This window comes from Centropristis striata, chromosome 17, assembly GCF_030273125.1.
Source record: "Centropristis striata isolate RG_2023a ecotype Rhode Island chromosome 17, C.striata_1.0, whole genome shotgun sequence".
Classification (NCBI taxonomy): domain Eukaryota; kingdom Metazoa; phylum Chordata; class Actinopteri; order Perciformes; family Serranidae; genus Centropristis; species Centropristis striata.
Genome location: NC_081533.1, coordinates 5,156,407 through 5,170,154, shown reverse-complemented (window position 1 = coordinate 5,170,154; position 13,748 = coordinate 5,156,407). Strand labels below are relative to the sequence as shown.

The 13,748-nt window shown below is 31.8% G+C and overlaps 1 protein-coding gene across 1 annotated transcript; it reads left to right on the top strand.

The window, feature by feature from the left end:
* Window positions 1–8,435: 8,435 nt before the first annotated feature.
* mrpl52 (mitochondrial ribosomal protein L52) lies at window positions 8,436–12,330 on the top strand. The gene is made up of 5 exons (XM_059355264.1): window positions 8,436–8,487; window positions 8,870–8,939; window positions 10,300–10,367; window positions 11,044–11,108; window positions 12,031–12,330. The coding sequence occupies exons 1-5, from the start codon at window positions 8,454–8,456 to the stop codon at window positions 12,178–12,180; spliced, it is 387 nt and encodes a 128-aa protein (XP_059211247.1). The 5' UTR covers window positions 8,436–8,453; the 3' UTR covers window positions 12,181–12,330.
* Window positions 12,331–13,748: the final 1,418 nt, after the last annotated feature.

Genomic DNA, 13,748 nt, shown 5'->3' with positions numbered 1-13,748 from the left:
TATTTAGGACATAAATTAAAAAAATGTATAAAGATACATAATAACATACATAATAAAAAATACATAAATAAAAGACAGAAAATGCCATTATTACGACAGAATAATAACACTTTCTCTTTTTAATTAAACATTTTTGAGGGGCATATAAGTGTCAATGCTGGGGTGAGAAGTGTTTATTTTAGTTGATTTGCAGAATGATGGGAAATTAATTGATTCACAGGAGGACAAATCAACTTGTTTATGTTTACAGTGTTAAAAGAAATTGTAAAAAAAAAAAAATCCATAAAAGATTAAAAATATGAATCATCAAAAGTAATAAATAAATAGATAAATAAAATGTACAAAGTCTGGCACTAAACACTTACCATCAAACAACAGAAAGTAATTTAACAGATACATTTTTTGAAAAAGGATAATATACACATATACACATATATATATATATAGATAATATACACACATATATATATATATATATATTTATTTATTTTCCGTAGAATAACTAATGTTTTTTCAAACTCTATGATAGTAAGTATTTGGCAACTTTTGCTTTTTTTTAACATTAAATTTAAAGTTTTAATCAGAAAACTTTAAATTTAGCAATGTGATGTGTATTTTTTTTTCAATTCACTGTAATTTAACATTCAAGACGATTTATCATAAAATAAAAATGTTTTTAAAAATCCATAGTGTCCCATTATATTAATTTACAGATTTCAATTTCCATTTAATGGTTAAATTTGTAATAATTTCCTTTTTATGGCATTTGCACCGTAGGTAGAAACCCCCTGTAAAGTAATGCAGTACATTTCTGGAAAATAACTTTTTTTTTTACAGTGTAAGAAAATAAAGTTTCTGTGGGAAAGCTACATTTGTTTTTATTTTTTTCCTGTTGGAACATCTATGAGCCATTCATTGATATTAAAGTCAAGTTTCAAGTCTTTTCTGAAGTCTAAAGTCATCAAATGTGTGACTGACTCCAGTTCAGATCTCTGCTCTTCAGCTTCAAACTAGTATTTTGTGGGGAAAAATAACCCAACGTCCACTCACTGGATTTCTTCAGAATCCTTCAGCCACAGGAGTCGACCACTGCCAAACCAAAATAAATATGTTTCCACTGAGTTTCTGCCGTTTTAAAGGAAGACTTCGTGGCCACAGCTGAGCTCACGTCTCTTCAGTATTTTCAGCTTGAAACGTCTGCGAGGTTTGACAGTGATGGAAGAAGATCTTTTAAATTAAAAGTAGTAATAGCACAGTTTAAAAATAATCTGCTGGATTGAAGTCGGCTTTAAGTTCCTCATTCAAAATCCTACTAAAATAAAAAATATAACATATAAGCCTGATTTATCACTGGATTATCATATATACTTTTTAAACAGAAAGGTATCTAAATGTAACATAATATATCACAATTTATTATTTAAAGTTGGAACAATATTTGGAAGCCAATTTAACTAAAGGCTGCATGTTAATGTTAATGTTAAACAATAATTATATATATATATATATATATATATATAGTCATAGAAAAAATTATTAGACCACCATTGTTTTCTTCAGTTTCTTGTTCATTTTAATGCCTGGTACAACTAAAGGTACATTTGTTTGGACAAATATAATGATAACAACAAATCATTATCAAGAAAAACATAGAAAATGTCTAGATATCAGCTCTTAAATTATACTCCTTTGATATGTAGTTGAGTAGAAGTATAAAAACACACAAAATGGGAATATTCAAATAAAGTAAAAGTGCTTTAACATTGTACTCATATAGTTTTACACTGTGAAGCTTAAGGAGGCTGTAAATGTGTCTATTTATAGTTTTTTTGACTGATATTTAATTATGAAATAAGACACATTTGACTACTTAGAAGCAAAGTGCATCACAATAAAAGACACAATAAATGGTGCTAATGTTGATGTGCGTGTTGGGTCAGCACTTTGACTCAATACTTTTAGGATTTTAAATCCATTATGTAAATGTTTATTATGACGGAGCTCTGGTTGCAGATGTATTCATGTGGTTTGGCACAGAAGTAAACCCTGAACTGGCCTCCGAGCCAAACCACCACTATAAACAATCCTGTTTTCAGAAAAGCCATTATTTTGTTTTCCTGGTGTAACCCTAACCCCTGAATAACAACCTGAGCTGAACCTGCTGCTTTACTCATAATAGGGCTGTTTCCACTATAGTCCAATACCTGGAATGAGGCGGGTCTTACTCGCCGAAATTTGAATATGAGTCGTTTGGAGCAGACTTTTCTCGTCCCTGTAGAAGAGCAGGGCCGTTTTTCTCCCCTGAAAAAAAAGCCTGGTTGCTGATTGGATAGAACGCTAAACAGGATGTGACGTAGTACTCGACGCCACAACAGCAACATACGCCATTTGTAAAAGCCGGCGAAGCAGTGTTACCGACTTAGCGACTTTGTTGCTATTTTTAGCAACTTTTCAGACCCCCTTAGAGACCATTTTTCAAGAAAGCAACTGGAGACAAATCCAGGGACTTTTTCTGGTGTTATTGGAGACTTTTGGAGACTCATTCTTACTCTTCTTAACGAGCCGCGGGGCCGGAGGCTCGTTAAGAAGAGTAAGAACGAGTTGAAGCGGCACAGTCCTCCTGCAGCAGTCTCTCCCAGCTGCAGAGCCGGAGGGGATGTTAACCCCTTAGCGTCCAGTCTGCAAATCGCTAACAGGCTAACAGTTAGCTCTGTAGCAGTACAGTGTGTATGTGCTAACAGGCTAACAGTTAACTCTGTAGCAGTACAGTGTGTATGTGCTAACAGGCTAACAGTTAGCTCTGTAGCAGTACAGTGTGTATGTGCTGCTGCTGCAGGAGGTGTTCACTTAGAGATCTCTGTTTGTTTACAACAAGCACTGGAGACTCTGTGCACAGTTAGTGATGCAGGTTAATTCACTGTCACTATGAATACTTATAAAAATATTTATGAATACTATTATTATTCATTAATTTTATTACTATGTTATATATTAATATTTTTAAATTATATCATATTAAATGACATCTTTTCATCTATCTTCTATCTTTCATCTATCTTTTCTCTCATCTCCCTATTCCCTATTTCCCTAAAAAATACATAAATAAACAATTACATAAATAAATGTAAAAATGCATAAATACATTTTACAAGTATTAAAGCAAATTAAAATTAAATGCATAAAGAAATGTAGTTTAAAAAATAAAAATGTGAAAATATGCAAAGGAAAAATAATACTTTAATAAATAATTATGTGAATAAATACATGTAAAAAAATACATGTTTTTAAAAAAAAACTGATTAAAGCAAATAAAAATAATTTTGTTTTTGTTTTTTAAATAGTTAGAAGAAGAGGCATTTAATTTATTCTTACCTTTTTACTGTTGAAAAAAAAATTAACAATAACGAGATCTTTATATATGGGTCAGTGACAAATAAGGGTTGGCAAGATGTCAAATTGTGTAACCACAATAAAAGGATAAATATTAAATACTTCATCCACCTACATTGTATTTAAGTGGACTTATACATATTATTACTTAATTTATTTATTTTTTTCATTTCTACATTTACACAAAATTCTTCAATTTTGAGCAGAACATATTCTAAATACAACCATTTTTTTCTAACATTTTGACAAACTATTTAAAAATGTATTATACCATAGTGTTGCAATGTAAACGTGGATTGTATTTTTTCTCATTTTAGTTCACATTTATTTCCCTGTATATAATCAGATTTTTATGGGGAAAAAACGACTGGTTACACCAACTGACACTGGGTTAGATCACGTCATTGACCCATATGCATATGTTTATACGTCATTGTTTTCTCTACATCTGTTTTAAACATTTCTAATCGCTGTTATTCAATATTACAAATCGTATGAAACTGCGTCGTTCAGGCAACGGCACTACTTTATTGTACCACCAGCCTGTGGAATGCGCGGAGGGACACGGCGGAGTGAGGCGGCGGGTGGATTTTTTCGGCGTGTGTGAGTTGTCCAGGAGGATCCAGAGTAAACATCCCGCCGCTGCTTCACTGACCGGCACTAGTCAGACATGACGCCGTCTGTTTTACGGCAGTTAACGGACACATTAAAACACAAGCAGGTCCTGCTAGAGTCCCAGAGTGTTTAAATAGGCCCTGTGGGCTTTTCTCTGCCCCGGAGCCCTCTCCACGGAGCCTCTCGTGGCCCCTGCGGTTCACCGGAGTCCTGCAGCAGACTCTCTGCGTGGCGCTCACCTCTCAGGCTGCGAGTGGGAACTTGCCTGAAAAGCTAACAGAGAAATTCTTCTGGGCTTAGTAGCGGAGCACTTCATACCAAAACAATACTTTGAAGAGCTGAGAGAGCTGCGGCTCTGTGTTTCTGCTCCACAGTCACGTCTGCAGCGTGATATTTACTGAGAAATCAAGTCTCAGTCCTCATATATAATATCAGTGGGGGGGGGGGGGGGGGGGGGGGGGGGGGGGGGGGACTGGGGACGGTTGCAACACTTTGCATATCTGTCAGTTAGTCAGAGACCAACCCAATGTTTACATACTCAACTGTCTGCTAATTACTCATACCATTTATAGATCAATATATATGGCATACTGATAATAATATACATATATACATATTTGTACATGTTTACATATATATTATGGTATGTATGCACACCCTGCACAGGCTAAATAATACACATTGCTATGTTATTATTATTACTACTACTACTACTACTATTATTATTGTATACATGTACTGTTGCTGCCATTACTATTATAACTATGTACTGTGACATACTACTATTATTATATTGGCCTTATTATACATTATTATTATTATTATTATTAATAATAATAATAATAATATACTGTTTATTTAATAATATAATTTAAAATACATTATATTTACAATATTATATGTACCTCCTAGAACCCTTAGATTATTAACACACTGAGTTGTGGAAATAATTTAATTTACGTAATGATGCAAAAATGTAAAAAAAAATAATAATAAAATAAATAAACAAGATAATTATTTGCGAGATGTTATTTCTTGTTTAATTACTGTTTTTTAAAATGAAATGATCTATTTATTTTCATATGTGTTCCTACATTTATTTATTCTTGTATGTATTTATGAACATTTAAATACTTTACTTAATTCAGTATTCATTTATTACTTTATTTGTTACGCAGAGGTTGGGACCCCCTACATTATTAGCAGACAGAGTTAGAAAATAAATAAATAAAGTTTTGCAAAAAAGTTTTAATGAGATATTACACATAGGTCTTGTTTAATTATCATTTGTTAAAATGTATTTATTCTAAATGTATTCCTACATTTATTTGTTCATTCATTCCTCAATTTATTAATGTTTTTTTATACTTTATTTATATCAGCATTCATGTATTATTTCATTTGTTTCTCTATTTATACTTGTATTTATTTATTTATTTATTTATTTATTTATCAATCAATCTGTTAAAGTTCAACTGTACTTTATTAAATTATTCAGAAGTGTCACAACATGATTGAGTGAAAATGATGATTTATATGTTTACTATTTTCTTGTGATATTCTGGATATTGTGACTTCTTCAGTCTTTTAATAATAACCCTGTCTAATAAAACACACGTCTTTCAAAACGTTTCAGTTTCGAGCTGAGCTCACCCTGATGACATCATCATGACATCATCAGGGGTTTTCTTCTCAGACTTGACAAGGCACATCCAGAGCCTCGGGACATCAAACAGCTGAAAACTTCCTTCATGTCGAGGCTCATGAATTCACCCTTTAATGTGTTAATGAAACTCTAACAGCTTATTTCCTTTTCACATCACAGATCAGTCAGTTACAGCAGCACAAAGACAGAAAGGAGTAAAGATTAATGCAGAGGATAGAAATAGTGAAACAAACTAAATAACTAACTAAACTTTAAGTGCTAAATAAATAAAGGTATAATTATATAGTATATGATGTGGTGAACTAGTGAAACATATAATATTATATTCTTTAATGCCGTACACTCAAAAAAATGTTTTGTTGAATGAACATAATTTTATTATGACAAGTGGTTGCACGAAATAATTTTATCTGAATCTAGATATTTTTATTATGTTGACTGGACTTATACATTTTAAGTACATTTTAATAAATTATATGATGTAATTCTTTCTCAATTATTTTGAGTTAATTTTACTCAAATTTTCTTAGTAAATCCAATTAAACCCACTTTAAATGAACTTAAATAAATTGTGTATGTTTTTTAAATATATTGTGCTCTTTCAAATCAATTAAAATGTTTAAATTGTACCTTTTTTTAATTAAGTTGATTCTAATTAAATATTTTTTAGCTATCATACATGACAGGGAACCACAAGATGTGTAGACCACCAACTTTAATATGATACAAACAAAACAACACAAGAAAGCAGAAACACAATGCTCAGATTCTGTCAACCATAATAATCATAAGGATGGAATGAACAGTCTAAACTGTTTTGAAATTTGGATGAACTTAATTTTTTTTTCGAGCTACATTTAATTAAATAAAATAAGATTGTCATAATTTTGACAATATTGAAATTACATGTATTTTATAAGTGGAGTTAAATAACACACAATTTCCATTAAAATATGCTTAAATAATATATGTAACATTTACTAAGGGTCAAAATCACTTTTTCCAGTGTATAGTATAGTCTGAGGTAGTCAAGATGTTGTATTCATAATAATATACCCTAGTATAGCCTAGTATAGGATAGTAAAAAAGACAAAGAGAACCTCAGATTCAATATGGTAAAGTATATTATGTAAATAATATCATACATATAATAGGATATGAAGAATAATAGGAAAAGAAGAATAGAAAAGGGGAAAAACAACAAAATAATGCTTAAAGTAAATAAAAATAAAAACATAAAGATATGTCATTTAGAAAAATAAAAATGGTGAAATAAATCTTGGAAAATATGCCAACGACAAATAATACTTAAATAAATAATTAGGCGAATAAATTCATGTAAAAATGAGTAAATGGTTTTTTTTTAAACTGATTAAAGCAAATAAAAATAAATGCCTAAAGAAAACTTAAAGAAAAAATAAAAATGATGAGGTAAATATGGGAAAATATACCAAGGATAAATAATACATAAATAAATACATGTATAAATTAATAAATACATTTAAAAAAAAGTATTAAAGCAAATAAAAAGAAATGCATAAATAAATGTAGTTTAAAAAAAAAGATGCCATGGATCAATAATACATAAATAAATGAATATCTACATTTCAAAAATAATTAAATACAATAAAAATAAAAGCATAAAGAAATGTAGTTTGAAAAATGGTGAAATGATGATTAAATATGGTACATTTTGCCAAGAAAAAAAATACATAAAATAGTTACATAAATAAATACATGTAAAAATGAATAAATACATTTTAAAATGTGTTAAGCAAAAAAAAAAAAAAAACATAAGGATATGTAGTTTAAAAAATAAAACTGGTGAAATAAATATGGGAAAATATGCCAACAACAAATAATAAATAAATAAATAATTATATAAATAAATACATGTAAAATTGAATAAATACTAATTTGAAAAAATATTAAAGCAAAATAAAATGAATAATAATTAATAATTATAAAATAAAAACGAATAAAAATAAATGTGAACATTTTATCAATGTATAAATGTATTTTAGAATGAATACAAAATTAATATATGTATTTTTTTAATTATGATGCCCTCATGTTAAACTCTCCATTGATATAAACAGCCTGATCATCACAGTGGTAAATAATAGATAAATACATACATGTATAAATGAATAAATCATTTTAAAAAAAGTATTAAAGCAAATAAAAAGAAATGCATAAAGAAAAGTAGTTTCAAAAATAAAAAAGGTGAACTTAATATGGGAAAATATGCCAAGGAGAAATAATACATAAATAAATACATGTATAAATGAACAAATACATTTTTAAAAAAGTAATAAAGCAAATAAAAATAAATGCATAAATAAATGTAGCTTAAAAAATAAAAAGGGTGAAATAAATATGGGAAAATATGCCAAGGAAATAAATAAATAAAATAAAAATGAAAGCATAAAGAAATTTAGTTTGAAAAATTGTGAAATTATATTTATAAATATGGTAAATTTTGCCAAGAAAAAAATACATAAAATAGTTACATAAATAAATACATGTAAAAATGAATGAATACATTTTAAAATTTGTTAAAACAAATAAAAATAATGCCAAAATGTTATCAATAAATTAAAAAAACATTTTAGAATGAATACAAATTAATATATATATATATATATATATATATATATATATATATATATATATATATATATATATATATACACACACACACACACAGTCTATGGCTAAAATAATAAACAGTGTGTCTTTGGCGCCTCCTGGTGGTCAACACTGGGTACTGCAGCCAAACATGGCGGCCCCCGTGAGGACGTTGTGCTGTTCAGGTGAGACAGAGGTTATTCACTCAATCTACTGTTTATAAAACCCGACAGAACTTTAAAGTGTAGCTTTGTTATTGTTAATATCTTCTTGTACCTGTCGCTGACTTTAATAAAGCTGCCTGTTTGAATAAAAGCCTAAATACAGTAACGAGTGTGGAGGCTAAAGCTAATGCTAACAGCTCTGTCATACCAACGGTAGCAGTTATTCTCAACTGAAACACAGAGGACAGAAATTAACCACATTTACCTGGTTTTACTGACTAACTACAGATCTGTTTCTGCTCATAAAATCATATTGAAGTGTTGAAAGTGTTTGCTGTAGATTTGAGGTGATTGTGGGTGTCTAAAAGTGATTATTTTGGCTTGTGTACGTGTTGTTTTGCAGTGTTGAGGCTCTCCAGCAGGCAGTTCAGCACCACATGTGGAGTTCAGGCTGGAGAGAAATGGAGGAAAGAGTAAGTTTACACACTGGTTCTTATAATTATATAGTAAAAAAACGGATTGTTTCAGTGCTGTCGATGATCCCAGGAACTCCAGTCTGTGAGATCAACTAGTTTGACCTTTATGCAACCTGTACATCAGAAGACTTTGAAAAGACTCACTTTAGAGTTTTAGTCTCACACTGAGATTTTAGACAGACTGTGAATCTTGCAGGTTACCTATTTACAAGACTACAACTAGATTCTTATAGCAGTTTTCCCCATCATGCTCTTAGTAAATACTTACGAAATGGAGTAGAAGCAATTCAATTCAATTAAAACAACTTTATTAATCGCACAAGGAGATATTCATTTTGAGCAGCAGGTTGTCGTGGTTCATATGGCCCACATGGCCAACAACAAATAATCAATACATAAATAGTCGACACAACACACATCAGACAACATGGAGCTTAGAATGAACCCATTAGAAAAATAAATAAAAAGAAAAATAAATAAAAACCCAATGAAGAGTTTAAAAGTCTTAGTGCAAGGGGAACGAATGATTTGGAGAAGCGATTTGTTTTACACCTAGGAAGGGCATAACGGCGCCCTGAAGGTAACAGAGAGAGTTCACCCGCAAGGACATAGAAGTTGACTATTTTACAGTAAAAATAGATATAAGGAAGAATAAAGGAAAGGATCATTTAGAAATGAATTCATGATATACATTTATGTCCTCATGGATCACAAGTTAAATCACTTTATTCTACATGTCCCTCATTTAAAACGTCATTAATAATAAAGTGTTTTGTAATAACTAGATCCTGTTAAAAACATTAAATTCTGCTCCTCAGAGACACTGTGAAGACATGATTGATTCTGCTGAGACCAACGGTCACATGACAAATATTCACTGAAAATCTGTTTACACAGAGCTGAGAGGAGAGGACAGGAGAGGTTGCAGAAATGTGAATAATTTAATATGTATAGCATGTGGAGACACATTTTTTTTTAAATTTCATGACACTTGTGGGCACTTGGAAAAGTGTTGTGTGTATATATTCCATTTAATTTTTAAAAATAAGTAATAATCAGGTCTTTTTCATTCTTGCATTTATTATTTTTTTATGCATTTTTATTTATTAATTTATTTATTTCAGCATCCATTTATTTCTTTATTTGTTAAGTTAATCTTATATTTATTTCTATTTTTTTAATCTGTGTATTTTTTTTTCTAAGATTCTTGCAAATCTGTGATGTCAGCAGATAATAGCTATTCCTTGTTGCCACCCAGTCCTCCCATTGTTGGTGTTTGAAATGTTTTCCAGACAACACTTCCTTCCTCACGACTATGAAAGATTTTTAATTCTGTAACATTTGTGTTTTCTTGCAGACATGGACTTGCCCGCAGCGGCTCAGAATACGGCCCTATGACAGATCTGCCTGACTGGTCCTTTGCAGGTATTTTGTTTATTTCGACCTTTAGTTGCAGGTATTTTTTAAGCAACAGAACCCTAATTCAGAGCTCATATTAGGAAGTAGTCAACAGTGATTCACACTTTCCTTTCTGAAAATAATACTTCACCCTTACAGTAATCATTTGCATATCAGTTACTCACCTCATGTTTCCTGGAATTTATAAGGAAATCTGCCTTCTGAATCACACTTGTTCGAGCTCGCACGGCGCCTCGGCAACCATGAAATCTAGTGACAGAAGTGTTTTTAAATGGTAAAAGTATGCAAAAATGCATGTGTTTGGGAAGCAGTGTTCATACAGCTGAATGCATGAGACTTAAATTAAACTGTCTTGAGTTGTGTGAAAGCTTTAAATACATGTTTTATAAAATAGTTTTGCTGTAAAACATAGTCTACATTCACTTGAATGTATCAAGAATTTACTCAGTGTTTGGATTCTTCATTCACCGTGGATGCATGCAAAAAAAACACAATTTTTATGAAGAATTCAAGGTAACGCGAGGTGAGTAATTGATGTATAAAACTGTAATTTTAAAGGTGAAGTATTCCTGTATATCCAGGATAATTTTCAAATGCCAAAACAGGTTTGTTTCTTCTCTTCTTCTCTGAAATATTTTGGGGGGAAAAGTGACCATGTTGTGATGTTTGTGTGTCTGGACAGACGGGAGACCTGCACCTCCACTGAAGGGCCAGATGAGGAGAAAGCAGGAGAGGGAAGCTCAAGCTGTGAGTATCAACATATTTATCTGAACCCCACCAACCTGCAGACGGGACTGAAACATGTTTGCTTTAAAAGATCACCAATAATACACCGTTTATTGGAGAAAGAAACTGTAAAAACATGCCTTATCCTTGAAATTTGGACTTTCTGACACAGGTTACAAAAGTTTCTGTTAGAAAAAGTAACCAAAACGAAGCATTAAATTGGATATTTCTGTCAAAATCACTTTATTCTACATGTCATTTAAAACGTTTCCAAAAATAAACTGTTTTTAATAACCAGATCCTGTTAAAAACATTAAATTCTGCTCCTCAGAGACACTGAAGACATGATTGATTCTGCTGAGACCAACGGTCATGTGACAAATATTCACTGAAAATCTGTTTACACAGAGCTGAGAGGAGAGGACAGGAGAGGCTGTAAAAATGGAAATAGTTCAATATGTATAACATGTGGAGACCCAATATTTTCCCCCAATATTCATGAATCTTGTGGGCACTTGGAAAAGTGTTGTATATAGATAAATTCAATTTTATTCCAATTTTTAAATATAATTTATCAGAGAAGTTTAAGTTCCATTTATTTTTTATTTTTTTTATGATTTATATCATAACTGTTATTCTGCACAAAAGACATTTTTGAGTTGTTCCCACTTCTAGCCATGATTGTGCTGCAGGACTTATATTATAGATTTTATATATATTTATATATTGCAGTAAAATACAAGGCCACAGTGAGTAAAATTTAAAAAGAGCAACAAAAAACACCCTGAAACAGTTTGTTGGGGTTCAGAGGGTTAAAGCTTCTTCTTTATATATATATATATATATATATATATATATATATATATATATATATATATATATATATATATATATATATATATAGACACACTTTTGTCTGTAACCTTGCTGTTGTTCCTCACAGAGACGCATCGTGATGCTGAGCTCGGAGATGGACAGAGGAATAGAGGCGTGGAGGGAAAAACTGGAAGAGGCCAAAAGAGCGGAGGAGCACAAAAAGTCTCTTTTACTGAAACCTAAAGGGCAGTTGTTAAGGAAGAAAAAATCTAGTTGAATTAACATGTTCTGACCATGTCGTCACGTCTTTATTCTGTGGATACCAGTGTATCGAATATATTTATGAAGACTCTTCGGGTTCTTGCCTGCTTTAGAATTTGTGTTTTTCACTAATTTCTGCAATAAATGTTCTGATTTATAATTGAAATGTGAATCTGGATCATTTAAACAGAGTGAATGTCTCTCAGCTTCCACTAGAATGCAGCATTTCACCGTCTGTTTGAGGCGGTGTGACGGCTCAAACGCCATTTTGTCTGGTGTTGGGGCTCAGAGAGGAGTTTTGTTGGGCAGCAGAGGAAGGGAGGAGCTGGGGAACATAAAGTCGCTCTGATTCAGGACCTCGCTCTGTGTGTGTGTGTGTGTGTGTGTGTGTGTGTGTGTGTGTGTGTGTGTGTGTGTGTGTGTGTGTGTGTTTAAAGAGAGCGAGGGGTTCACACCTTGGCATGTAACTCCGTGTTATTACTCGAAATACATGACGAGTGTTGGGTCAAGACCACCTCAGTAAAGCAGCTCGGTTAACTTCAATTAGAGGGCCAATAAAAAACAAATCTCATGTGACGCCATCATTAGAATAAACCTCAATTTACACCGTTTAGTAGACGAATGTGTGCCAAGAAAAAAACTGATGTTTGAGGACAGAAACGGGTGTTTCCAAGAAAACATTTCAGCTCTCATCAAAGCTTTGTGTTACTCATTTAAACACATTAATGTATTTTTCTGCTGCTGCTAGGGTTCTTTGGATCAAAACAATAACAAAAGACAGACGGGTCATGTTGTTGTCTTCTCAGTCAGGATTCCTTCATCATTCAGGAGGTTTTTACCAGGAGCTGAATTATCCGCAGAGGTCTCCTCCACGCCAAAACAAAATGACTCATTGATTTAAATGGGTAAAAACACAGAATAAAGCAGTTTTACATTAAAAATCTGTGTTTTTTTCAATGCTGTTTGGTTCACACAGGATGTTCGGGAGGGGCTGACGTTTACTCATTTGTTTCTCGAATTACTTCATATCCGGACGCCCGATGACTAAATCTTACTTCTGGTTAAACTAAATAATTCAAAACATACAAGATCCAAAAAGTTTGTAGCTTAAAAACAGGATAAAAAGTCCATTTATGACCATTTCTGGCGCCCCTGATGCCATGAGCAGGCCTTAAAATGACACTGACTGACAGTAAAATGATAAATTTCTCCTGGTTTTAAAACTATTCTCTAAATAGTTCTAAAAGCATTTTGGATAATCTTTGTACTCAACAAAATATATAACATATTATATGGTGTTGTTGTTTTGAGATGTGTTGATGCAGAAAAGTTGCACATTATACCTTTAAATCGACTTGTTTTTCGTGCTGCATCTCTGACAATAAAAGAGGAAAAAGTCAGATTGTGAGTGTGGCGTTCTGCAGCCTGCTGTCTGGAAAGATGATTATCTGACTGCAGCCAAGTCTGCAGAAAGTTGCATCCCACAGAAAGCGATATTTTCTGGCGTATCAGCTCAAATTTTTAAGCTCGGAGAAATCAAAATCGAGCTGCAGAGACGCTCTCTCTGCATCTTTTGCATCTTTT

What these genes read in the sequence shown, in the direction of transcription:
- mrpl52 (XM_059355264.1), top strand. Translation starts at nt 8,454, where the DNA reads ATGGCGGCCCCCGTGAGGACGTTGTGCTGTTCAG. An exon ending in GAGGACGTTGTGCTGTTCAG is followed by an intron (nt 8,488 to 8,869) that starts GTGAGACAGAGG and finishes GTTGTTTTGCAG; the next exon opens with TGTTGAGGCTCTCCAGCAGG. An exon ending in AGGAGAGGGAAGCTCAAGCT is followed by an intron (nt 11,109 to 12,030) that starts GTGAGTATCAAC and finishes TGTTCCTCACAG; the next exon opens with AGACGCATCGTGATGCTGAG.